Source organism: Leptonychotes weddellii, chromosome 14, assembly GCF_054177405.1.
Source record: "Leptonychotes weddellii isolate Sample4059 chromosome 14, ASM5417740v2, whole genome shotgun sequence".
In the NCBI taxonomy this organism is placed as follows: Eukaryota; Metazoa; Chordata; class Mammalia; order Carnivora; family Phocidae; genus Leptonychotes; species Leptonychotes weddellii.
In genome coordinates, this window is record NC_138382.1 from 74,441,384 (window position 1) to 74,465,651 (window position 24,268).

Sequence of the window (24,268 nt, forward strand, 5' to 3'; positions counted from 1 at the left end):
CAAGCTGAGCGTGGGGCTGGCTCCCAGCGCTGGCGGGGGGAGCGGCGGCTGCCCACCATCCGGGGCCAGACAGGCTGCAGAGAGCAAGTGGAGCTCTGCACCCGTGTTCCTGGCTCGGGGGGGCCGAGGCCGTGCTCACAGGGGTGCGTGGGGGTGGGCGCAAAGAGGCCTTTCCTAGCAGAACCCCCGGCAGGACTGGGGTTGGAAGGCGAACAAAGGGAGGGCCGGGCGCGGCCAAGACTTGCACCCAAGTCGGGCGACATGTTCTTCTTGAGGCCGACAAGCAGTGAGCCCATGTTCCGTACGTACACAGCATTTGCAGGTGTGTGGAGATGAAAAGGGAGAATCCTGCCTTGAAGCGACTTCCAACCTGAGGTGCCCGGCTGGTTCAGTCCGTGGAGCACGCAACTCTTGATCTCAGGGTCGTGAGTTTGAGCCCCACGTTGCGTGTAGAGATGACTTAAAAAAATCCAAAAAAAAAAAAAGAAAAGAACCTTCCAAACTAATGGGGGAAACAGAGGGATCTTGGACCAGCTATGGGGGCCACAGGATGATCGACTCTGGGGGGAGCTCAGGGAAGGCTCTGGGGAGGTGGCATTTGAGTGGGACCTGGGATGATGGGCAGAGACGGGGGGCATTCTGGTGGGGGCCTGTTGTGAGCAAATGTGTGGAGGCAGAGCTGGAAAAGCTGTTGGGGGGCTGGCTGGTCTGCAGAGGGCTCGGAGCCAAGACTCCCATAATACTACACATCCTCTCGACACAATGCAACTGTGCTGAATTATCTGCAAAACAAGTGTGCTTCATTCATGTCTGTCTGCCCCGCTATTCGATGGGCCACAGGACAACAGGGGCCCACTTGGTGCTGTATCCCAGTACCAGCCAAACTGCACCCAGCACGCCCCAGTAAACGTCGTATCAGGGACCAGGAGAGGGGTTTAATTGGTGCCTCTGTGTGTGTGTGTGTGTGTGTGTGTGTGTGAGAGAGAGAGACAGAGAGAGAGAGAGAGAGACACCCAGACTGGGTTTTAGGACACTCTGACAGCTATCTGGGTGCTGGGTCAGAAGCTGGGTGCCAGCAATGGGGCTGGGACTTGGCCCAGGTGAGACGTGTTGAAGGCTCCGTGCAGGACAGAGAGAGAGCCCTGGGCTGGGCAGGGGGAGATTCAGGTAGGGTTTGGTGCCGAGGGAAGGGGATGAGTTCTCAGTGACCCTGGGGACGGCCCCTCTGTGCCTGGGGTGGGGGTGGCTGGGCTCAGCGGTGGCTGCTGAGTTTGAGGAGCTCCGTTGGGTGGACGTTTGGACCTGGCTGATGGCGAGGCAGCAGGGCTGCTGAGACCCAAGTCCCGGTGGAGTAGGGGAGCCTGGGCTGCAGGAGCCTCCAGGAATTCTCATTCCTGGGCTCCGCCGGGGCTCCAGCTCCCCTCTTGTGCTCTGGGTCCCAGCTGCACTGGCCTCCGTTGCGTTCCTCAGACTCCCTGGCCCACCCAACCGTTGGGTCTGGCACTCTGCCCGCAGGGAACCCCTGGTCATCCTTCGGAGCTCAGCTGAGGCCTCCCTTCCTCTGAGAGTCCTCCTGTGGTCCCCCGCCTATCCTCTGCTCTGAGCACTCAGCATACCCTGGCTATGGGGGCGACATGTATGGCAGCGGCGGCCCCAGGATGGTTAGTGGGGGATATCGGAGGCGCGGCCACCAAATTGGGAGGTGGGGCGTGGTTAAGGGACTGTTTGCAGACACAGCTTCTCTTTATTTGGGGTTCCTTGGTTGGGGCTGAGGCCCAGCCCCTACACTCAGCACCCACCGTTGCTGCTCCTTGGCTGTCTGTCCTCTCTCCTGCCACCCCCTAGGAGGGTGCCGCACTCTGCAGGACTTGGGGCAGCTCTGAATGGCTGTGATGAGTCAGGGCCTCCCCCGTGGAGGCCTGGTGGGGGTGCAGAAGCGGGCCATGTCTCCCGGGAGAGCCCGGCAGGGAGGCCAGACAGCCAGCACTGAGGCTGAGGTGTGTGGGGGCCTCGGAGCAGTGTGGAGGACACCAGGGCCGAGGCAGAGGTGTGGTGGGCTGGGGAGAAGTGAGAGTGTGGTTAGAGTGGCCAAGAGAAAAGGGAGAGAGGAAAGCCCGGGAGAACCTGAAGGCGACAGCAGCTGAGGCCCCCGAGGCCTCGTGGGGCCGGGAAGGCCCAGGTCTGGGCTGAGCTGCCAGGCTGCTCCCTGTGGCTGGTGTTGGCTCACTCCCTCAGCCAACATTGCTGGAGCCTTTTCTGCTCCAAGCCCTGCACTGGGGGCCGGGAGGCTACGGTGACGGGACAGACGGGAGCCCTTCCTCCTGGAGCATATTCTAGCATGACTTATCCTAATGAAACATTCCAGATGCCCCGTGTGCCCAACACTTGGGGATTTATTAGAAGCAGGACAGAACAGTTGTACAATGAGCCATCAGAGGATGTGCTCATCCGTTTACTCTTCCGGAAAGATGCTTAGGACTTGTTTGTTGCTGAGCAGGTAAAACCGCTCCAAGGACTATGGGCAAAGGAGAACTCCTTTTCATAAAACAGCAACAATCTACGTTTTTTTTTTTTTTTAAAGATTTTATTTATTTATTTGGAAGAGAGAATGAGAGACAGAGAGCACGAGAAGGAGGAGGGTCAGAGGGAGAAGCAGACTCCCCGCTGAGCAGAGCGCCCGATGCGGGACTCGATCCCGGGACTCCAGGATCATGACCTGAGCCGAAGGCAGTCGCTTAACCGGCTGAGCCACCCAGGCGCCCAACAATCTACGTTTTTGATCCATCTGTCCCTTTGTCCGTCTATATGGGCAAAGGGCCGGGAGGCTGTTTCTCAGGTAGTAATGTGCTTATCTCTGGGTGGTGGGATCCTTACTGCTTTTCTTCCTCCCCAAAAATGGTTATGAAAATGTTAAACATTAGTGAACCACAAAAGAAAGTAATTGTGGGTAAGTTTTAACTTTGCCTGATGGTTTTCATAGTTGATTTTTAAAATCTGTCTACAATATCCACATGTTATTTTGTAATAAGAAAAAAAAACTGATAAAAAAGGTTTTCCCCTAAAGAGCCGAGTCTGGTGTATCTCTGGCAGGGAGGCAGGAGGGACAGAAGGGAGGAGAAGCCCTACTCAGATATGTGGGCAGGCTTGCTGGAGGAGGAGAGCTATCGGAAAGGACCAGCGATGAGGACGCCAGCAGGCTGGACTCAGCAAGGGAAGGCTGCTGTGTTCCCTGGTGGGCATCTGGGCATCCGCAGCCTCCCCGGGCTGCTGGTGACCCCTGGGAGCCAGTTGCTGCTCTCAGGATCCCAGCAGACATGGATTGGGTCCAGAACTTAACCCCAGAGTTGAGGTGCACTTTCTCCCGCCCACAGCCTGGAATGGGGGTGGCCGTGGTGATAAACCAAGGGAGGGATGGTTCCATTTTCCCCATGCTTGTGATACTGTGGCAGGTGGTTTCCCTCCTCAGCAAAGGGGCAGAGCTGGGAGTCCCAGCTTCATCCACCACCTTCCTCTGAGCAGGGGGCTTCGATGCCCAGGCAGCCCAGAACCATGGCACTGAGACAGTGTCCACAATGCTGGCCTGAGTCGGTGCTCCACGAGTGGAGAGAAGCAGGAGGAGCATCCCTCTCCCCGGGCAGCCAGCCATGCCCCGGGTTCGGGTCCCAGTGCCCTCCCCCTGTCCACTACCACCGCTCCGGGACACTCAGCACCCTCTCCAGCTGGACCTTTGCTGACCTCTAGATACGGGTGTGGACAAATCCCTCTTCCCTCCTGATGTGCTTGGGACTAGGTGGGGGCTGTTCCAAAGGGACACTGAAAAGGCGGGCATAGTGCAGATGCCCCATCCCCAGATAACCAGAGTCCAGCCTCAGTTGGACCAGACTGCTCAGACCTCCACATGGGGACTTTGGGGTTGGTCTGCTCTCTGGGCAGACCTCTGCAAGGGATGAGGAGTGGAGTGGTCGAAGTGTGCGTGGGCTCTCCTTCCCACTGTGTGACCTTGAGCCAGTTACTTAGCCTGTCTGAGCCTCAGTTTCCCTAGGTATTAATTGGGAACAAATAAACATGGTCTTACAGGGGTGACCACACGATGCTTTGAAGGGGAAGCACTCATCAGGGCTTTGCCTGCATTTCTCTCTCTCTCTCTCGCATTATCTTATGAAATCACCAGCCACCATGGGTGAGTGTGCAGGGACTGAGGCACAGAGGGGTAAGGACAGCCTTGGTAAGCGGGATGCCCACCCAGGCTGTCAGGCCCCAACACAGACATCCTCACCACTGAGCTCAGTGATGGCCTTCGGTCCCTCGTGGAGGTTTTAGGACGACACATGAGAGCCTTTAGGGAACAAGGGGCCTGAAGAGGACAGGGAGCGGGGGAGGCTTCCTTGTGGTGGGACAAGGACCCCAAGCTAGGGAAGGCTCTGAGGTGTAGCCAGAGGGGCTCGTCCCATTGCTGCCTGCTGACCCTGGGGCCCAACCTCCAGCCTGGACCACACCGGCCTGGGGAGTCCTCCATGCACATTCCTGGCCCCCCATGTCCTCATCTGCCACCGCTGCTCTAGGCCCCAGAAGCTGCCTGTAGCCTGACCTTCGGGAGTCCCCAGGAGACCTTGGAGCTGGTGGTTCCTGAGCCCAGCCTGTGTGTCTGGCCCCGGGTGAAGTGCTTAAAAGCCAGGTCTCCCTTCATCCTCACTATGGGCCAAGTGTGTCCCCGTTTCACAGAGGAAACTGAGGCCCTGGTGGGTGAAGTCACTGGCTGGACGGGGAGGTGCTGGTCTCTGTCCTGCTGCAGCACACACTCCTGGGGCCTCACCTGAAACCTCAGGGTGGCCCTGGCTGCCTTGCGTGGTCTCCACTCAGGTGGCCCGAGAGCCCTCCTACTCCTCCCGCGGCAGAGCCCGTCTCTCCAGGACGGGCCCCAGACCCTGGCCCTGTCTGAGAGGCACCTGCTTCCAGAGCCCCATTTCTCTCCGGGAGGCAGGGCCAGTCCCACAAAGACAAGGAAGAGGCAGGGTCGCAAGGACCGTTGTGACAGTTCTGGGTGGTAGCCACGTGTCAGCCTGCAAGACATGCTGTCCCTGTGCCCTCACGGAGTCCTCGTGGTGAGCTGAGAAGGTGGCATCACTTTCCCGTTGTACAGAAGAGGAAATGGGGGGCCGGTGGGGGGATGGCGCGAGGTCTCCAGCTTACCCCGTGAGTCAGGATGGAAACTGAGTTTGTCTGACGTTTTCCTACATCAGCATGACAAGTCACTTCCAGCTGGGCAAGAGGAAGACCTCTCTGCTCTAGTGGAAATTGCTCATTGGCCAGTGGGCTCCCGGTTGTCCTCCAAGTCCGGGCAGCCCATCCGAGTGGACAGCCTCCATCAGGCCCCAAATCCACACATTAGCCTCTCCTTCATTCTCCAAATTCAACCCGCAGACAGGTCCTACCGGGTCCCTCTCCAAAGTGTAACCCTAATCTGTCCACCTCTCTTACCCGCACTGTGGCCGCCTCGATCTCAGCCACTGTCAGCTCTTACTGGACCAGTGTGGCAGCCTCCTCTCTGGTCTCCTGACTCCACTCTGCCCTCCAAACCCTGGTTCCACACTGAGCTGCTCAAAGTTAAGTCCCATCGTATTCTCACTGCTGGCACAACAGTCCACCACGTGATCTGACTCCTCCGATCCCTTGTACCCTCCCCCTGCTTCCTGCCCTCCAGTCACACTGCTCTCTCCCTGGCCCTCTCAGATGCCAAGCTCATTCCTGCCCCAGGGCCTTTGTGCCTGCTGTTTCCTCCGCTTGGATCGCTTGGGTCTCACGGTGACCAGGGGTTTTGTCTGGTTCTTCAGGGCTCAGCTCAGATGCCACCACCTCCAAGGGGCCCTCCCTGCTTTCTCTGAGTCGCTGCTGAGGGAGCCTCCACCAGGCCAGCTGTTCTCCACCCTGCCCTCTGTTCTAGTTGCCTGTATGACACTCAGCGTGATCGGAACTTATTATCTATTGATTTGCTTACTTGGTTATCATCCCTTCTCTCAATAGGATGTAAGCTCGGTTGGAGGGCAGGAAGCAGGATTATTGTGGTCACCACTGAATCTCCAGTGCCTGGAACAGTGACTGCCCCACAGCGGGCAGGTGCCCAATAGCTGAGTGAATGAATGAATGAATGAACTCCCTGGAGTCATCCTAGGACCCTGGACAACAGGTGCTGGATGGAGCCCCGGGTGCAGGTCGTCCCTCCCCCAGCTCCAGGGCGGGAGCTCCGGGGCCCCACGGAGAGCCAGCCTGGCAGGATGACTTCCCAGTGTCCCAGGCTCCCAGGTTTTGTGGTTCTGTGGTTCACTGCCAAGCTCAGGCAGCACCATCGAGGCAGACCACGTGGACTTGGCCTTGGGTAGGCTGGGTTTAATGGAGACCCCCTGCCCCCAAGGGCAGAGAGGCGGAGCAGGAAGGAGAGACACCGAGCAGGAGCTGCTGCCCTGCTTTTGGTGATGCAGAGATGCCCCCCCCGCCTCCGACATAGCAGGGCAAGTGTCCATCCTGCACTGAAACTCCCCGCCCCCCTGGAAACAGTCAGGCCCCCCCTTGCTGGCCTCCTCTCTGCCTCCAGGCCTCCCCGGGGGGCCTCCTCTGTTGCACTGATGGGGGCCAGAGCTCATTCATAGCCACCTTCCCCATGCCTGCCTGACCCCACCGGGAGTGGGGGGGGGGCATTCTACCAACAGCAGTTTATTGAGCACCTACTATGTGCCAGGCACCGTTCTTTCCAGATGCAGTGAGCCGGTGAACTCCCTGGCTGGTGGAATTTACATTCCAGTGAGGAGACAGATGAGTGTGCAAAGGAACAGACAGTGAGCCGTCAGCCAGCCACAAGGGCTCCGAGAAGAACGAGGGTGGTAGAGGGGGACAAATGTAGATGGGTAGTCAGGGTGGCACTGGGGCAGAGACCCGAGGGAGAGAGAGTTAGCCAGGAGAAGGCTGAGAGAAGGACATGCTGCAGGATGTGGGAGCACCCCAACTCACGGAAAGTGGGGGGGCTCAGCGCAAGGGCTGCTGGGCTGGGGCGGCGGTGCCCAATGACCTCTGCCCCTCCCCAACCGGTTTTCAATGATTTCACTCCTGGCAAGTTTTGAGTTGGGTGGTGCCGTGATCCTGTGATCTGACTTAAAGGTTTTCAAATGGAAGCGGGACAGTTGGAGGGCAATGAGAGGGAGGAGGTGAGGAGCAGCGAGCGGGTTAGCACAGGCAGTCATCCAGGCACCAGGGGCCTGGGAGGAGAGGGAGAAGGCAGGTGGGAATCTCTTCTGAAGGAGAGCTGCCAGGGGTTGAGGGCAGGACTGGACATGAGTTTATGGGAAAAAGGAGTCCAGATGTTCTAGGGTTTGGGGCCGGAGCAACTTGCTGGTGGGTGGCGCCATTGACTGGATGGGAAAGACTGAGGGAGAAGCAGGCGTGGGGGAGCTCTCAGGGGTCTGGGTTGAGACAGGGAAGCTCTGATATGCCCGGGACCCCAAGAGGAGAGGTCAAGTGGGGTTGGGACCCCTGAGCCACATTCAGCATTGAGGTCCCAGCTGGGGACAGAGTTGTCAAGGGGTTGATGGGACTACATGAGCTTGTCCAGGAGAAGGTGGCAGGGAAGGAGAAGGGAATAAAGACCAGAAGCCAGGACCTCCCCAGCATTTCAAGGAAGGGGAGAAGGACCCAGCAAAGGACACTGGAGAGATAAGAGCTGGGACAGTGGAACCAAATTGCTCTGCCCAGCTGTTTTCTTTATTTTTTTTTTAAGATTTTATTTATTTATTTATTTATTTGAGTAATGTCTACACCCAACGTGGGGCTCTAACTCACAACCCCAAGATCAAGAGCTGCATGCTCTACCAGTGACTGAGCCAACCAGGTGCCCCTGTTTTTTATTTTTTAAGCTAAGCATGAGGAGTGTGTAGAGGAAGGACATTGGCGGTTGGTGACTAGGCAGCCCCCACTTCTCTGGGAATAGAATCCCTCTTCCCCACGGAGAACCCACTGGTAAGGACTGAGGCCGGCTGGCCAATCCCTACTCTTAGGGATGGACACACGCCCAGACCTGGCCAATCAGGACACGCCCCTGCCTCCTCATCCGCTGTGATTGGCTCAGGAATGAACATGTGACCCAGGCTGTGGCCTTGAGTACGATCCCTGGTACTTCCTTTTGGGAGCTATTGGATAGATGCCCCTTCTGCCGGGGTTGCTAAGCTGGGACAGTGTTGTCCTGGGGATGCTAGTGGCCGGACCAGCTGCGTCATTGTGGGGCCCAGTGCCAAAAGAAAATGCAGGGCCCCTTGCTCAAAAAGCAGGAAAAAGTGCCATTAAGAGTACATAGAATGCTGGTACTTCCTTCTACAGGCTCGCACTCCACTTGTCATGGTGTTTTTTATTTGCTGTTGAATGTCATTCTAAGTAAAGAAAAATAAAAATGTTTAAATGATTAGCATGAATTTTACCATGCCTCCCTATATTGCACAATACCAGTTTTAAATGCAAATGTCAGAGCCTTTCATTCCTTTGCAGAATCCCCCAAATTATACAATTTTTATTGTGTGGCTTGTCCTTGAGGGTGCCTAGAGCGGGCCAGAAAAGACAAACACAGAGCACTCAGGAAGGTTATAGGAGGAGGAGGAGGAAGAGTGGGTCCTCCGCCACCCAGAGCTGGCCGAGGGGGTGCTTTCGGGCTTGGGGATACTGCAGGCTCCACTCCTGCCATGGGTACCCCAAGTGCATGCTCCCTTGCTCCCTTGGGCCTGACAGTTGCTGAATTACCCCTCCCACCAACTGCCAGTCTCTAGCCCTGGCAAGAGATGACCAAGCGCCTTCCCTTCCTGCAGGCCCCCACCTCAACCTACAGCAGAGGTGATCCGGGGGTCTCAGGCCCTGGATGGGGGTAAGTGACAGGCTCGCCCCTGCCTAGACAGGGTCTCTGGCTGCCTGCCAGACAGGCAGTGGTGTTGCCCATCCAGGGCTGATGGCTGCTGGCTTGCCCTGTGATACCCTGTCCCCAACCCTCCCTGTGCCTGTGCCCAGGGTGGAAGGTGCTAGTGGTCACGAGGAGGGGGAGGCTAGGCAGGGCCAGGGTGCCAGGGGTAGGGGGAGAGCTGAGACCCCATCCCAGGGAGGCAGAGAGGTGGCAAGAGGCAGAATAGTACATGGCTTGGAGCTCCAGGTCCTCGGCGCATGCTCCATTGTCCCATCAGATTTCACTCACAAAACACAGATTCAAAGACAAGCGGTTATGGATTTCAAGACGGCAGCTGCAGAGCGTTCAACCCCAAGCACGGGGTCCTTTGAACGTGAGGCGCTGGGTGACTGCACTTGGTCACAGGCCCGTGAAGCTGGGCCTGGCCGGTGGCCATCTTGCTCACGCCTCAGAGCCAACCTCGGGAGAGGCCAAGGAGAGATAGGAAGCACCCAGAGACAGCGAGCAAGCCTGGGTGACATCATGTAAGCCTTTGGGTCCAGCTGTGCCCACGGCTAAACCCCATGGACTTCCCAGTTCCCGAGCTGGCTAATGTCTTCTCTGCTCAAGCCCACTGTAGTTGAGTTGCAGAGGCCTGAATGCTGCAGGACCCACAGAGGGGAGGATCCAGGCCCGGCAACCTGGCTATCTGGATTCCCTTCCTGACTTAAAACAGTTTTATAACTGTCCATCCAGTTGGGATGTCTGCAGGTCAGAGATCTAACTGCCCTCCCCACGTGGACCTCTTCTGTTCTCAGCCAGGTCGTTTATGTGTCTCAGACCCCCAGTTCTTTCCCGGGAGAAAGGAAAGCTTTATTCCTCGGCCTTCCCACCATTCCCAGGCTGGGTGATGTGGGTGTTGAAGGAGAACCTCAAGTTCCACCTGGGGTATGTGTGTGTGTGTGTGTGTGTGTGTGTGTGTGTGTGTGTGTAGTGCCCTGGAGGGCAACTGGGGGCCGGAGGTGGGGCAGAATAAATGTGGGAAGGGTGCATGGGAATGTTCAAGAAACTTCAGGAAAGAAGGGGGAGGAGTTAGAGACTAAAGGGGAAGGAGGTGGGAAGGGCCTGACTTGGGGAAGGCAGGCAAGTAATCTCTCACCAACGGTTTTGCCTTTATTTTTTTTTAAGATTTTATTTATTTATTTGACAGAGAGAGAAAGAGAGAGAGAACAAGCAGGGGGCGGGCAAGCAGAGGCAGAGGGAGAAGCAGGCTTCCCGCTGAGCGGGGACCCTGACATGGGGCTTGATCCCAGGACCCTGGGATCCTGACCTGAGCCGAAGGCAGACGCTTAACCAACTAAGCCACCCAGGCACTGCACTCTTTCGCCTTTAAACCACTCCTTGGAATGGACAAACAGCCCATTCACTCAGCCATCCATCCGTCCATCCATCCATTCAATCTCCAAGCATATGTCCGGAATGAAACTGTTAAACACACACTGAGTAAATGTTGACTGCCAGGCATAACCAAGCCCTAAAGATACCCAGACACCTTCCTGGAGATTAACCTTTTTGAAAACATGAGTGCCAATTATGGAAAGACCAAAAAAGAAAAAAAAAAAATCCAACAACGTTCATAGGCACTTCCTCCGCCCTCCTTCCCCAGCCCCAGAGTAAAACAGATCTTCATTGGATCTCTCTGGAAGAAGGTGCATCTTCTTACTTTTTTGGTCATCAATTTTGTTCAACAGGAGAGAGTCGGTAGAAAAACGGTCCTGTAGTCTGCAGTGAAGATTTATTAACTGGGCAGAGCTGACTGGTGACAATATCAGAACTCTCATTTATTGGGCACCTACTGTATGCCCGGTGTGGTGCTGCAGAAGGCTCGCCGCTCAGGTGAGTACTCATGCGCATCCTCATTTTGTAGACAAGGGACTGGAGGGCTGGAGAGGGAAGTGAAGAGCCTGTCGTTACCTAGAAAGTGGCAGAGTCCACTTCGCACTCAGGTCTGGGTGACAATGGAGGCTGAGCTTGGAACCACGGGGCTGGGCTTTGGACAGGCACCCCCAGTGGGGGTGGTCCCGGGGAGCCCTCTGTTGCTTGCCTTATGTGCGCTGGTCCACTTTTGCTCATCTGATATTACAACTTGTAGGGAGGGGATGCCACATATCCCCTCGTGCAGCACTGGGATGACCCTCCCACCGTCCCCCTTTGCTGAGGGTCCCTTGGATGGGTGTGTCTATGGGGCCCAAGCCATCAGGCAGAGAGGGACAGAGCTCCAATTGGCCTGGAGCCCCAGCCTGCCCAGCATGAGCAGGGAAACTGGTTGGGGCAGCTGGCCCAGACCGTGGTTGTACTGGTTCGTCTCCTCCCTCTGCCCGCCAGACACCCTCCCCCCACTGACCTGGGGAAAGGAAGTTCCTAGAACACCAGTAATTGCTACCATTTCTTGAGTGCTCTGCTGTGTGCCAGACACGGCTCGAGGTTCCTCCATGGGTCATAACCGCATCCTCCTCTCCCTGCCTTCCCTTCTGGTCCCAACTCTCGCCACTCTCGCCCTTGCCCTCTGCCTCAGCCATGCCAGCCATGTTTCCGGTCCTCGAACACACCAAAGTAGCTCCCGTGTCTAGTCTTTGCCCTTGCTGCTGCTTCTGTCTAGAGCTCTCCTCCTTCCACTGTTGTTTGTCCAGCTGCTGATGGTAGAGAATTCTAGCGCCCCCCACCTGTGTTTCACCTCTCCTTCCCAGCCCATGGGCTGCAAGTAGAAGTGAGGGGAGTCACTTCCCGATGGCGGGACTCTACTCCTGAATCACCCAGTCACCTCTCAGAGGACAGTAGCCCCTGAGAGTTGTCAGTTTAGCTGGACGTTGCGTGGTCAAGAACTCGATCTCCGTTGTGTTAAATCTCTGAGATTTGGGGATTAATTCGTTGCGACAGCAGAGCCTATCTTATCCTGACGAATAGAGCTGAGCTGTTCAGGTCTCAGCTGAAACATCGTCGCCTTGTGTGACCACCAAATCCGACCACCCCCTTCTCCCTAGTCCTAGTTCCTGTGACACTTAACTTAATGTTTATTTGTTCCTTTGCTTATTGCCTGTCTCCCCTGCTAGAATGTAAGCTCCATGAGGGCAGGGCCCTTGTCGGTCTCGGTCGTGGCTGCATCTTCGGTGCCCAGCACAGTGCCTGGCACCTAGAGATACTCGATAAATATTTGAATGTCTGGAATGCATGGATTTCTTTTCTTTTTTTTTTTTTTTTAAGATTTACTTATTTATTTTAGAGAGAGAGAAAAAAAATGAGCAGGAGGGGCAGAGGGAGAGGGAGAGAGAATTTTAAGCAGACTCCACACCTGGCACGGAGCCCATTGCAGGGCTCCAGGCGGAGCCCTATGCGGGGCTCTTACCACCCGGAGATCAGAACCTGAGCCGAAACCAAGAGTTGGATGCTTAACTGACTGTGCCCCCCAGGCGCCCCTGAGTGCATGGATTTCTTGAATGAGTGAGTGCGATAGGCAGATGACCATGCTTACAGGTAGATGCGGAATCTGATAATTACCTCCCGCATTTTTCTTACTGTGATTGGACATAAAGCCTCAGATCATCAGAAGGCTGGAAGCTATGGCTACTTTTTCCACTTTGGGGACTTCTCTCATCTTGCTCTGTCTCAACAGGTGAGGGAATGTGGGCCTGCGAGGAACATGACTCAGCCCAGGTGTCAAGGTAGGTAGGCCTCTGGCTGAGCCAGAACCCGCCACTCTGTGTCCAGACTCCTAATCCAGTGCTCTTTGGGTTGAGCTTTGCAACTTGCTCTTTGGTTTCAGCCTAAGTTGCTGAAAACCTCTCCCAAGCACATTTGCCTCTTACTCCCCTCCTGGCCAGGTAATCTAGCAACTCAGAGCAAATCATTCGGTGATGATGGATGGGTAGGACTGGGCGGAGCTGGGCCAGGGGTCAGAGGTGTGAATGAACAAGACTCCCTCTAGAATGCCTCCTCAACAACATCCTCGAGATGAGCTGTCGTTTTGTCTCATGCTTCTTTTAACAAAGACAGAGTGCAGGAGGCTGAATTCTGGTGAATCGAGGCTTTTTGGTGTGTATTCTGTTTCTCAGGGGCTGAGCCTGTCCCAGACAGGTTGAATAGAGCTGCACCCCCTCCCCCGCTCTGTAAACAGGCTGTACATCGATTACAGCGCCTGTCACGTCACAGAAAAATGTAGTGTTCATTTTTTCTTCTAAATAGAAGAGTGATGCATGCTCATTGCAGAAAATTTGGTTAATATGGAAATGTATGAATGACCAAGCAAAGGTCGTCTGGAAAGTCCCCACCTAGTAATAATCGCTAGTATTTTAGAGCTCCTAGTCAGCCTTTTTTGACCTGCACATGAGAAGAGATAATGTGACCCCAGATGTCCCCAGACCGCACCAGCTGGGGGTACAAAGGTGGGCACGATAACCTGGGCACGGCCCCTCCCTCTCCATCCCACTGGCCAGCACCCTTCATCACCCCGGGTTCCCCCTCCCAAAGCCTTTGCTGTTGTATCTGGGAGTGCCTTCTGGGGCCACATAAGAGCTCCAGCCCAGTGGCCCTTGTCACTATCCCTGCCGTGGAGCCTGCTGGGAGCCCGCCCCTGTCCTGGGGGCCGCAGCCTCCCCTCCCCTTGCCTGAGTGGCAAACCTGGGAGGTGCCAGATGGCCCTGGAGCCTCGTTATCCTGGCTAGGAGCAAGGAGAACCTTCCTTCCCCAGAGCTGTGTTGGCTACACTTACTCACCATGCCCCGAAGCTGCCATGCCTGTGCCCTGGGTCTCCAACCACCCTCCAGCCCTAGCCAGAGGTTTGGCACAGGACACAGGCTTGGGATGTGACAGCATCCTTCCTTGAGATTTTCTCAGTTAAGAATAAGAGTAGAGGACAATCCCTGTTGGGTGGCAAAGCTACGAGATGCGAAGCCAGGAGCTGCCGTCTACAGCTGTGTGAAGTGGGTCTGCAGGAGGGGAGCGGTCATCTCTAACCACCTTTTGCCCAAGCTGGTTCCAGTAAGGTTGCTGTCCCCTACATTAAAGGGTCCTGAAAAATACCAGGACTAGGTCAGTCCCTGCCCTGGGCGGGGTGGGACACAGACACACAGGTGGGTCCTGTGTGTCCGTCGATGCACTGCCCAGGGTCCCAGAGCATAAAGCAATGAAGCGGTAGGAGGGGGGTGCGCCCAACCTGCTAGGTGAGGCTCAGCTGGAACTTATCAATGTTACTGTTTAGACCGCATCAGGGCCCTTTGCCGGCTCACGGTGTAATATATTATAAATTCCTCCCCACTAGACTCTGCACTCCAATAGGAAGACTGGCCACTTCTTTTTTTTTTTTTTTTTAAAGATTTTATTTATTTATTTGAGAGAGAGAGAGAGCGAGAGAGAGAGCGCAAGAGGGGGTAGGGTTAGAGGGAGAAGCAGACTCCCCGCCGAGCAGGGAGCCCGATGCGGGACTCGATCCCGGGACTCCAGGATCATGACCTGAGCCGAAGGCAGTCGCTTAACCAACTGAGCCACCCAGGCACCCGACTGGCCACTTCTTAACTGTGTGACTTTGGGCAAGTTTTCTCATTTCTAAAACAAGGATGCTAATAGTATCTGTCTCAGAGAAAATCAAACGAGTGAGTCCATAAAGAGGGATTTGCTCTTCTTTTATTTGCTGTATCTTTTGCAATGGTCAGCTCAGTGCTCTGCACAGGCTGGGCACCAAGTGGGTGCTCTGTAAATATATGTGGCCAGTGAGTGGGGATGCAGAAAGACACAGCTCTTGGTGTGCATGCCCTGCACCAGAGGAACACCATGGACACACACACATGTGCACACACACAATCACTTGATAAAAGCACTCAGATCTTAGCGCCCTGCACAGTGGCTCTCATGGGAACCCAGGGCATCCCCAGCCCCTGGCTTCTCTGGAGGGCAGCCTGCAGCTCCCTGAGGATCTGGGCTGTCATCCCAGGGGCCCCACATTGCTGGGAGCACAGCTTGGAGCCTGGCTCAACCCTACACCATGTATCAAGGGCAGCAGGACCTGCGGTGTTCTAGGAGCTGGGGGAAATGTGTGTGTGTGTATGTGTGTGTGTGTGTGAGGCGTGGTGGTGGTGGTGATAGTGCTGGTTAATCTGGGGGGATGGGATGAGTGAGTTCTGGCTTCCAGAGCTGCTGTCCTCTGGAAGCTCCCCCCACCACTCCCTGGGTCCCCCAATCTCTTCTCTTCTCCCTACCTCCAGCATCCCAACTCCTGCCTGGGGGCTCTTGTGGGGTCTGGCTTGGTCTTTTTACTGGAGAAAGAGGGATTTGTCTGTGGATCAGGGTCTACGGACTTCTGGATGGACTGAGTGCCTGCCCCCTTCCATCCTTCCGAGCACTGTCATGGCCAGGAATCCTCCACCACCCCCACCCCCCAGCCTTTCCCTTGTGCTATGCACAGGAATATTAGTCTCTCAGGATGTTCTGGGTGGGCGTGCTGCGTGCTGTGCGATACCCTAGGGGTTTGAGTGGAATGAAGATGCTGCTTAGAGTGTCTTGTGTTGGGGACAGTGTGGCCGGGTGTGGCCCCCGTGTGATATGCAGCATAGCAGCAAGTGCCTGTGTTCCTGTTTTGTACGGAATGTCTTAGCGTGCGATGTAGATGGCCAGTGGGTTGTGTTTTGGGTCACTGCGCATTATTATGGTCAGGGCATTAACCCTCTGCGTGGACGTCTGGGCCCTGAAAAGATAACGGGGGAAGGGGGAAGGGTACCTCCCTTTTGGATGCTCTCAGAGCCCTCCATTCCCATCCCTCCGCCAATTAGATCCCAATGTGCCTGAGTCTCCTGGCATTGCTGAAGCTCATTAGCCTGGCAAAAGGGTGGGGAACGCAGGTCCCAGGGTCCTGCTGGGTTCAGAGCTCTTATTTAGCAGCTTACCACCCACACTCCTCTGCCGTAGGCATCCGGGCGACGTATGGGGGGATCCCAAGCCCTTTGGCCGGTCCCTTCCTGTGCCCAGGTCGGCGCTCCCAACAAAGGCGACAGACCACGTGCCCCCTCCTCGACGCAGGCCTGGAATGGGGACGCACGTGGCCCCGGGCTCCCGCTCCAGCCCGGGCTGGATCCGACGCGACGCTGCGCCCCAGGTGGGCACAGAGCGGGCCCCCCGCCGCAGCCCCGCCGCCCCGGGCTGTGCCTCGCCCACTCCCAGTCACAGCCGCTGCAGCGCCCGGGAAGTGGCGCTAGGGGGAGCTCTGGCAACTGGCTTGGTGGATTGAAGCAAAACCGTGCATTAAATAGCTATTCCTCGTACTTGCAGGGAAAAAATGGGGAGCGGGGAGACACACTATTCCCCCTCCCCAGCAGCTCCAGACTCTTCCCGTGGGAGGCCGAGAAAACAGCCCTTGTGGGGGGGGGAGGGCGGCGGGTGAAGGTGCCGTTCCTCCCCGTAACTCACGCCTCCGTAGTCTTTCTCTTCCCCACCCCCATCGCGGACCTTCGCGGCCCCCCGCGCTCTGGAGTGTCCCCGCGTACTAAGCCTCGCACGACACGGGGACCCGGAGCCGAGCGGGCCCCTGGGACTGGCAGGCGTCCTCCTCTCAGAGTCTGGGGTGGGGCCTCTCGGCGGCGGCCCCTCCAGTCGCTGCTGGAGGCATGAAGGCGGAGCGGGGGGCGCGAGTCGTCCTGCGGGGTGGCTTGCGCCGGAAAGGGGAGCGCAGGGGTGAGAAAGCGAGCGCGGGAACACTGGGGAGACGGTCAGAGACAGAGGGCCACCGAGAGACACTGTCAAACAAACAGAGCAAGCTGCCACTTTGCCTTTTTTTTTTTTCTTTTCTTTCTTGCCTTTTTTTTTTTTTCCCTTCAGGCTTTCTTCCCTATCCCCTATTTGCAAAGCTGGAACCACCCCGCGCGCCCGCGGGCTTGAGCCACGGCTCCAGATGTGAATTTGGTTCCAGTGGGTAGAACGCGAGCTTCCTCGGGGCCTTGGCACATTCTCCCATTCTGAGGTCATTCCGTAGGTGGTCAGAGGGGAGAGCGCGCCTGGAGCCTTCCTGCCTCCATCCACTGGGGAGGGAAGAGAGGCGGGCGGGAGGGAGGAGGGAGGGAGAGGGGAGGGGCGCGAGGAGGGAGGGAGACGCCGCCAGCACACCACCAAGTGGCACCGAGCAGTGATAACAAACTCAACTTAAAAAAAAAAAAAAAAAAGGAAAAGGAAAAAACTTCCCCAAGTTGCAGCCCGAGACGTGCGGACGAGCGGGCGGAGGCGCGGGGCGGCGAGCGTGGGTGGCCCAGAAGCCCCCCGGCGTCCCTCGGCTGCTTTCCCCGGCCGCAGAGAGCTCAGACTTGAGGCCGACCAGGCCCTGCGCCCCTGGCTGGGCAGGAAATGTGCTGAAGGCAGGCTTGGCTTCCTGCTGGAGACCCCGGGGGTGGCCGTTCCCGTGGGGGGCAGGCCCCTCTGGGGAGGACGGCCGGGCGGCCTACAGCACTAGCTGCATCCCCAGCAACCAACATTCCCCCACTCCCAATCCCGCTCCCACCCCCGGCCCTGCGGATGTGGGCAGATTCAGCCCGCCCAGGCCCCGGAGAGCTGAGATTTGCATGGGGGTAGGGGTCTCTCCCTACCTCCCCCTGTTCTCCCCACCACCTCCAGGCCTATCCGAAAACAAGACACCACCATCCTCTATAATCGACTTTTTATTAAGATTATAAATTTAAACAAATCATCTGAACAGTTTCACCCGGTGATATACAATTCAGTATGCACAAAAATACAGAAGAATGAAGGAGAAGGGCCAAGAAAGGAAGGGTTGGCAACTTGTTTTGGAGTCCACATGGTGCTGATGGCAGAGAACCAGAGGGGCTGCAGAGGAACCCCACCTTTTTACAACAAAAGGCTTTAAATTAAACAAAATCTATCGAGCTGAAGACACAGGACAGGGTTCTCACAGCCTCGAACAATGCTGGTTTCATGAAATGCAACCGAAGCCTCAACCAGGACAGTGCAACTTAGAAGCACACACACAAACACCACATCTGACCGGGAACTTAGTGAAAAGTCTCCAACGCAGTCGGCGGTCCCGGCCCCTCCCTCCCTCGGGGCCGCCGGGGATCCAGGTGAAGGAATCGACTTCCTTTTTTGTTCAGTGAGGACCGCAGTGCTGGGCATGATGGGAAATGTAGTCCGCCGTGCCCGCCCCCACCCCTTCCCCAAACGGTGTCCGGGAGTGTCGGGGTGTCGGGCGCCACCCCTGAGTCCAGGAGACGGGTGGAGGAGGGGAAGAGAGCGAAGCCAGAGGGGCGGGGAGAGGAGGGGTTCAAGACACCCAACCCCGGGAAAGAAAGAAAAAAAAAAGTTGAAGTGTTTTCATTTTTGCCTTCTCATTTTGAGAACTTTGGAGGCCGCCCCCAGAGAGGAAATGTGACCCAAACGTCCCTTTCGGAGATAGAGAGTTTGCCTTTGTTTTTGCTCAGGATTTCACAAGACCCATTCCTCACGCCATGGAGGGACTCGGGAGAACCGAGCGCCGGGCTTCCTGGGTCTGACAACTGATTGGAATCGGCGTCCCGGGCCCCGCGCCCTCCTGCGCTGCGTGCCCGGCGCGCCCCGGCAGCCCGGGCGCCCTGCCTCGCCCCCGGCTGCCCGGCACCTCCTCCGGGCAGCAGCCCTCCCTCACGTGGCTGTCTCCTCGCTAAACACCACTGCAATCACTACAATAAAAAGAAAAAAAAAAAAAAAAAGAGTAGGAGAAACACAAAGCATACTTAAATAGGCGCTTTTTCTCTCTGCAAAAATAAAGTCCAAGATCTTAGATTTTTTTTTTTTTATTTTACAATTTATAAAACATCAGCCGCCTCCCCCTGCTCGCTCCCAGCTCAGCCCCGGGTGGCCAGGCGCCCGTTCGCTCCCTCCTCTCGCCCCTTGGCCGAGTCTTTGTCTGGCCCCAGCCCCGCGGGGCCCCGGGTCCCCGTGCCCTCGGGGGTCCCTAGAAGGCGACAATGGCTCGAGTCCAGGCGCCGAGGCTGGCGAGCGCCTGCTTGGCGCACAGCTGCCCGTTGAGCGGCGGCGGCTGCTCGGAGGAGTCCGGCTGTCGGCTCACCAGCCCCGAGAAGCCCGAGCCAAAGATGGAGATCAAGTTTGAGATGTTGGACGCGTCCGGGGACGAGTCCGGGCAGAAGTCCTCGAAGCGGGCGCGCTTGCAGGGGGCGAACGGGGCGCCCCCGGGGGGTTCGGCTCCCAGGTCGCCCGCGTCCTCCTCGTCGTCTTCGTCCTCCTCCTGGCCAGGGTAATACTTGCGCTTGCAGCCGGCGGCGGACGCCAGGCCGGGTCCTGGGGCGCCCTGGCCACAGCAGGGGCAGTGGGCGGAGGCGCAGCAGTCCTGGTGCAAGTAGCCGTTCTCCACCGTGGTCACCACGTGAGTGTCCAGGTCCAGGACGGTGGTCTGGCTGCTGCAGTGCACGCCGAAGTCCGAGGGGGCCGGGTACGCGCCCCGGTAGAAGCCTGGGGAGGAGGCGGGGGCCGGGGAGGCGGGCGGGGAGGCGCCAGCAGCGGCCTGAGGGGCGGCCGCTGGGGGCGCGGAGGGCGCGGAGCAGGCGGCCGAGGCGCGAGGGTCCCGCGGGCAGAGCGCGGCGGGCGCGGGCGGCGGCAGCGGCGCAGGACCCGGCTGCAGCGGCTCCAAGGGCTGCCCGCGGTGGGGCGCGCCGTGCGGCGGCTGGAGCGCGGCGCACCCGGGCAGCTCCGAGAGCGCCCCCGCGCCGCCCGCGGGCGCCCCGGCCGCCGCCGCGCAGCCCCTGGGCGCCGGGTGCTGGTGCTGGTGCAGCTGCTGCTGGAGGTGCAGCTGGTGGAGCTGGTGGAGCTGGTGCAGCTGGTGCCGGGCGGCCGGCTCGCGCGCCTCCGCGTCCCCACCGCCGCCAAGTTGGAGCGGGCCGAAGTCGGCCGCGCTGGCCGGCATGCCCGGCGCCGCGTACGCGAGGTGCTGGTGCTGGTGGTGGGGCGGCTGCTGCTGCTGCTGCTGCTGCTGGCGCCGGTAGAGCTCGGCGTAGCGCTCGCTCAGGTAGAGCTGGCGCGCGTTGCGGAGCACGTAGGACACCAGGAGGTTCTTGTGCAGCTTGATGCCGCCGCGCTGGGTCCGGGAGCTGTGGATCTTGCGCAGGGAGATGCTGATCAGGCTCTGGGCGTCCAGGGCGCACTCCATGCTCCCGCGGAGACGGTGGCGGCGGAGCAGCCGCGGCCGCTGCTGCTGTTAAGGCTGCTGTTGTTTCGGCCTCCAGCCGGTCGCCGGGGCGCGCTGGGCAGGGGAAACGGAGCCCGGGTCAGCGGGTCGGCTGCGCTCCGAGAGGAGCCGCCACCATGCGCTGCGCGCCACCCGCGGGCTCGTGCTCCCCAGTCGGCGCCAAAGCAATGAGCCTCGGCCGGCCCCGGCCCCAGCTATTTAGCCGGGCGTCCGGGCCCCGCCCCACACCTCATGAGCCAATAGGAGTACCCGGAGCTTCCCGAGTGACGGGCGCTGCCCGCCCCGGGGCCACTCGGCCAGCCAATCAGACCAAGGCGGTTCCTTTGTGCTATTCAAATACCGAACGGACCCCGGGCCTCCAACGCCGCCGCTGCCTCGAATGTTCTCCTGGGGCTGCCGTGCGGCGCGGGACTCGGAGCCGCTGGGGCCGCTGCGTGCACCCTGGGTCGCCTCTTAGCCGCCACGTTGGAGCCCGCAGCCGCCCTCGGCCTAGCTCCTGGGAGCCGGGGGTCGGCTCACCTGAGTGCGGCGGCGACGGCTCCTCCCCCTTCCGCACGGCTGGGCTCACCTGCGGCAGGTGCGCGCAACTCCCCACTCCCCGCCACGCGGCACCTCCTTTTTCACCTGCCGACCGCGGGTGACCCGCGGGACCCAGGTCTCTGCAGGACACTAATGGGGCCGCCGGCCTGACCTTGGGGACCCTCAAGGGAGAAAGGTTTGGAGGTACCTCAACCGCAGAGAATATTGGGCCTGACTCCCTTGACGTTTTGGCCAAGGGGTCTTAGGAAATACTCGGGGAAACGCCGTCCTCCCCCATTTGTCTGACGAGAAAACCCAAAACATGGTGAATTTTGGTCTCAAGAGGCCATGCCCTAGAGAGCCTATGGCCTCGAAACCAGCTGAGGTCCGAAGGCGTTCTGAGCCACACCGAGTGTCCTTATCACCGGTTCTGTAACCTTTCCTTTCCTTCCTAACTAATAATAATGACAATGAGGACTATTATTATGTGCCTAGTATGGGGCAGACCCCTGCCAGAAACACCCTGCATCCCTCACTGTGACTGCCTGCAGAGCAGGGACCCGAGTCTCCGAGGAGGGGGGTGACGTGTGGAATCGTACAGCTCCCAGGGTGCAGAGCTAGGATTTGTGCCAGGACTGTGAGCTCCAGACGGGAGGCGAATAACGAGGGCCCAGGAACTCTCCAATTTAAATTTTGTTAACACTGTTTCCCTTTTGCCCCGAACCATCCATGGGCCACCTCCTCCCAGCTGGGGACTGAGAGATCGGAGAACAGAGGGATAGGATTGCTATCTCTGGGGGCTCTCCATCTGGATGGGGAGGTGTGAAGGGGGGTGACTGCTGCTGAGTGGGGGGTCCAGGAGGTTTGCCTGACAAAGAGGTCCTTGCGTTGGCCCTGTGAAGGAGGACTGGGCTTCACAGAGACTGCTGGAGCTAGGCAGGCTTTGTGCGGGCTGGGGTGGGGGTGGAGGTCCCAGGAGCAAACTTCTTCTGAGTGCCCTCTTTTCCTTGGGTCCATTGTCCTCAGCACCTATTTTGTTCCTGGGTGGGAGCGAAGAGACCCAGCCAGTCCATCCTCCAGTTTCTGGGTCTCTCTTCGGTCTCAAGAATTCTCGAGATTTGTTTCCACAAACACTTTTCAGCTCTACTCAGGGCCAGGCATCAAGGGTGAAAACAAAGTTAGGGAGCATTTACCCCATTTTTCAGGTGCGGGAACCAGGCACTGACATCGGACAGGACTTGCCCGAGGTCCCACAGCTCCAGATTGGGCACTCTGTCCTCTCCATGCTGTCTCAGGCTGCTCCAAGCCCTTCAACCAGGTAGCATCTCTCTCTACCCCCACCCAGAGATGCCAGGATGGACATTTTAGGGTGACTTCAGAGAAAGGGCATCTTTCTTCCGTTCTATGGAAGAGGTGGTCTGGTGATAGGGACACACAAGAGTGGAATTTATCCAGGAGATAATGTGTGTAGGAATAAAAAATCCATTGCCCCTTACTTCCTTAGGGCCTGTCTTCAAGACACACAAAAGTTTCATTTATTTACTTTTGGAGTTCACCTTTGAGACATCACTGGCAGGTGGAGGGACAGGCGGGAGGTCCTATCTGGTTTTCTGGCCGTGAGGACTCCATATGCAACAGTCAAGTCTGGGATCCACAGTGTCTGGCCTGTTGCAAGAGTCCAAGAATGGATTATTAATGCTGATCTCAGGCCTTCCTTCTGTCCTTGCCCAGAATTTACTGGAGGAAACTAAGTGTATGGTTCTTGCTCAAGGTCCCGTCACACAGCCAAGAAGGGGTAGAGGCAGGATTTGAACCCAGGACTGTTTGTAGGCCTGGACTTACTCTAACTTCTTTGAGTTAAGCTGCTTACTTCTGCCCTTGGTAGATCTGAGTCCAGTTCCCAGGCCTCAGTGCACACACTGTGAACGTGACCTTGATGTAATCAATGCCCGCCACTTTCATGCCGACTGCTCTGGGACCAGCATCTGCAGGTATCACAAAGAAGCAAGTATCTGTCTCAGCCTCAGCTCATCATGCACAGCCAGTCTCTGAGCTGCACCCCAAAATACGCCTCTGGGGGCCCAGATGGGGAATCAGTATAGGAATGGAGGTAGGTTCTCTAACCTCAGGAGGGGGTCAAGGGCTAGGCCCCTCACTTGGGCAGCTCCCCTTGGCACTTCCCAGTCCCCCACTCACCCCTGCCCCAAGGCAAGTTTGAGCTCTGCTAAGGCTCTTTCACTCCTGGGGATCAGCTAAGAAGTGGTCAGTCCATTTGTGTGACCCCGTTCTTTGGGCCCTCTTGTCCGGGGCCCACACTTACTTGGTTTCCTCTCCTTCTCAAGAATCAAGATGGGCCAGTGGGGAGAGCAAAGCAGTTGTCCAGCTTCATAAAAACCCTTGATCTTTTTTGGGGTGGCCTGGGACAGGGGAGTTGCCACAGCTGTTGTAACAAAACAGTTGCTGAAGGAGGCAATGGAACAGCTGAGCTATTTGGCGCCCCCGGGGAGCAGTAAAGCTGGGGGGCACACAGTAGGGATTCACAAATGTTTGTAGAATGGATGGGTCACACACAAGGCTTCTGTCCGGATGCACAATGGCTCAAAGCAGAGTACCGGAGACTGCTTAGGGCGGTGAGTGTGGAGCTGTGTGTGTGAGCATCCATGCGCATCTATGTGCAGAGGAAGGGACCCCAGACCTAAACCCCGTGCAGGAGGGAAGGTCCAAGTGAGACAAGGCTTCTTAGGGTGGAGAGCTGGCCTTATTTGTCTGGGCACCTGAGGAAGGTTTGGGCACTCACCTTTCCCCCCCAGAGCTGGGAGATTATATCTGGCACTGAGTCACCGCTCCCTGGAGGAAGTTAATTAATGCCTAAATATTTACCGAGTGTCTGCTGGGACAGCGTGGAGCAGGGCACAGAACCCATGGGGACCTGGGCTCCTGTCAAACCCCCAGCGGCGTCAGCCCCATGTCGGAGCAGTTAACACCTTGAAAGTGCTATGTGTGCCTTGTGAGCTCTTTCTGGTTACCCAGATGGCAGGAGGGAGGCACGGCTAGGAAGGTTCCTGCTCAGCAGTGGGATCTGCCTGGTGGGTTCCTAGCGATTGGCTTAGGGAAAAGGGATGCAAAGGCAAGAAGCTTAATTAAAAGTGTTGTGTTGGGGTGAGATTTAGAATTCATGCATTCATTGTTCATTTGCCCAAGAGTTATTTCCAGGACTGTCCTCTGGAATCCCTGCAAATGCGTCAGGGGATAAGATGTGATCCTGTCCTCAGGAGGCCACGATTCAGAGGGAAGCAGACAAGATAAACAGCGTGATAAGTCTGTGATAGGAAGAGGGACGGGGCTGCAGGAGGGCAAGGGAGGGCCCCAAAGCTGGTGTGGGAGGGCTTCCTGCGGAAAGCTGAGCCTTGGGGGCCAAGGATGGGGAGGGGCCTTCCAGCAGAGAACAGCTCAGGGCCTAGCACAGGGCCTGGTACACAGTAGGCTCTCAATAAATGCTTGTGGACTAAATCAGTCAATGAACCTAAGTATGCAGAAGATACCGTTAGGGTTAGAAGGGCCCTAGAGACCAGGCTACCCCCACTTCTAATTCCCACATGGGTAAACTGGACCCA

The 24,268-nt window shown here is 57.5% G+C and overlaps 2 protein-coding genes across 2 annotated transcripts; one reads left to right on the forward strand and one right to left on the reverse strand.

Annotated features, from left to right (window-relative positions):
• The first annotated feature begins 10,617 nt into the window (after positions 1-10,617).
• LOC145717143 (uncharacterized) lies at positions 10,618-16,215 on the forward strand. Its single transcript, XM_081803735.1, has 3 exons — positions 10,618-10,804; positions 12,579-12,627; positions 15,863-16,215. Exons 1-3 carry the CDS (start codon positions 10,768-10,770, stop codon positions 16,179-16,181), a joined length of 405 nt encoding a protein of 134 aa, XP_081659861.1. The 5' UTR covers positions 10,618-10,767; the 3' UTR covers positions 16,182-16,215.
• Positions 16,216-17,585: 1,370 nt separating this feature from the next.
• Positions 17,586-20,318, reverse strand: IER5L (immediate early response 5 like). Its single transcript, XM_081803736.1, has one exon. It carries the CDS (start codon positions 20,094-20,096, stop codon positions 18,888-18,890), a length of 1,209 nt encoding a protein of 402 aa, XP_081659862.1. The 5' UTR covers positions 20,097-20,318; the 3' UTR covers positions 17,586-18,887.
• Between the last annotated feature and the right edge of the window lie 3,950 nt (positions 20,319-24,268).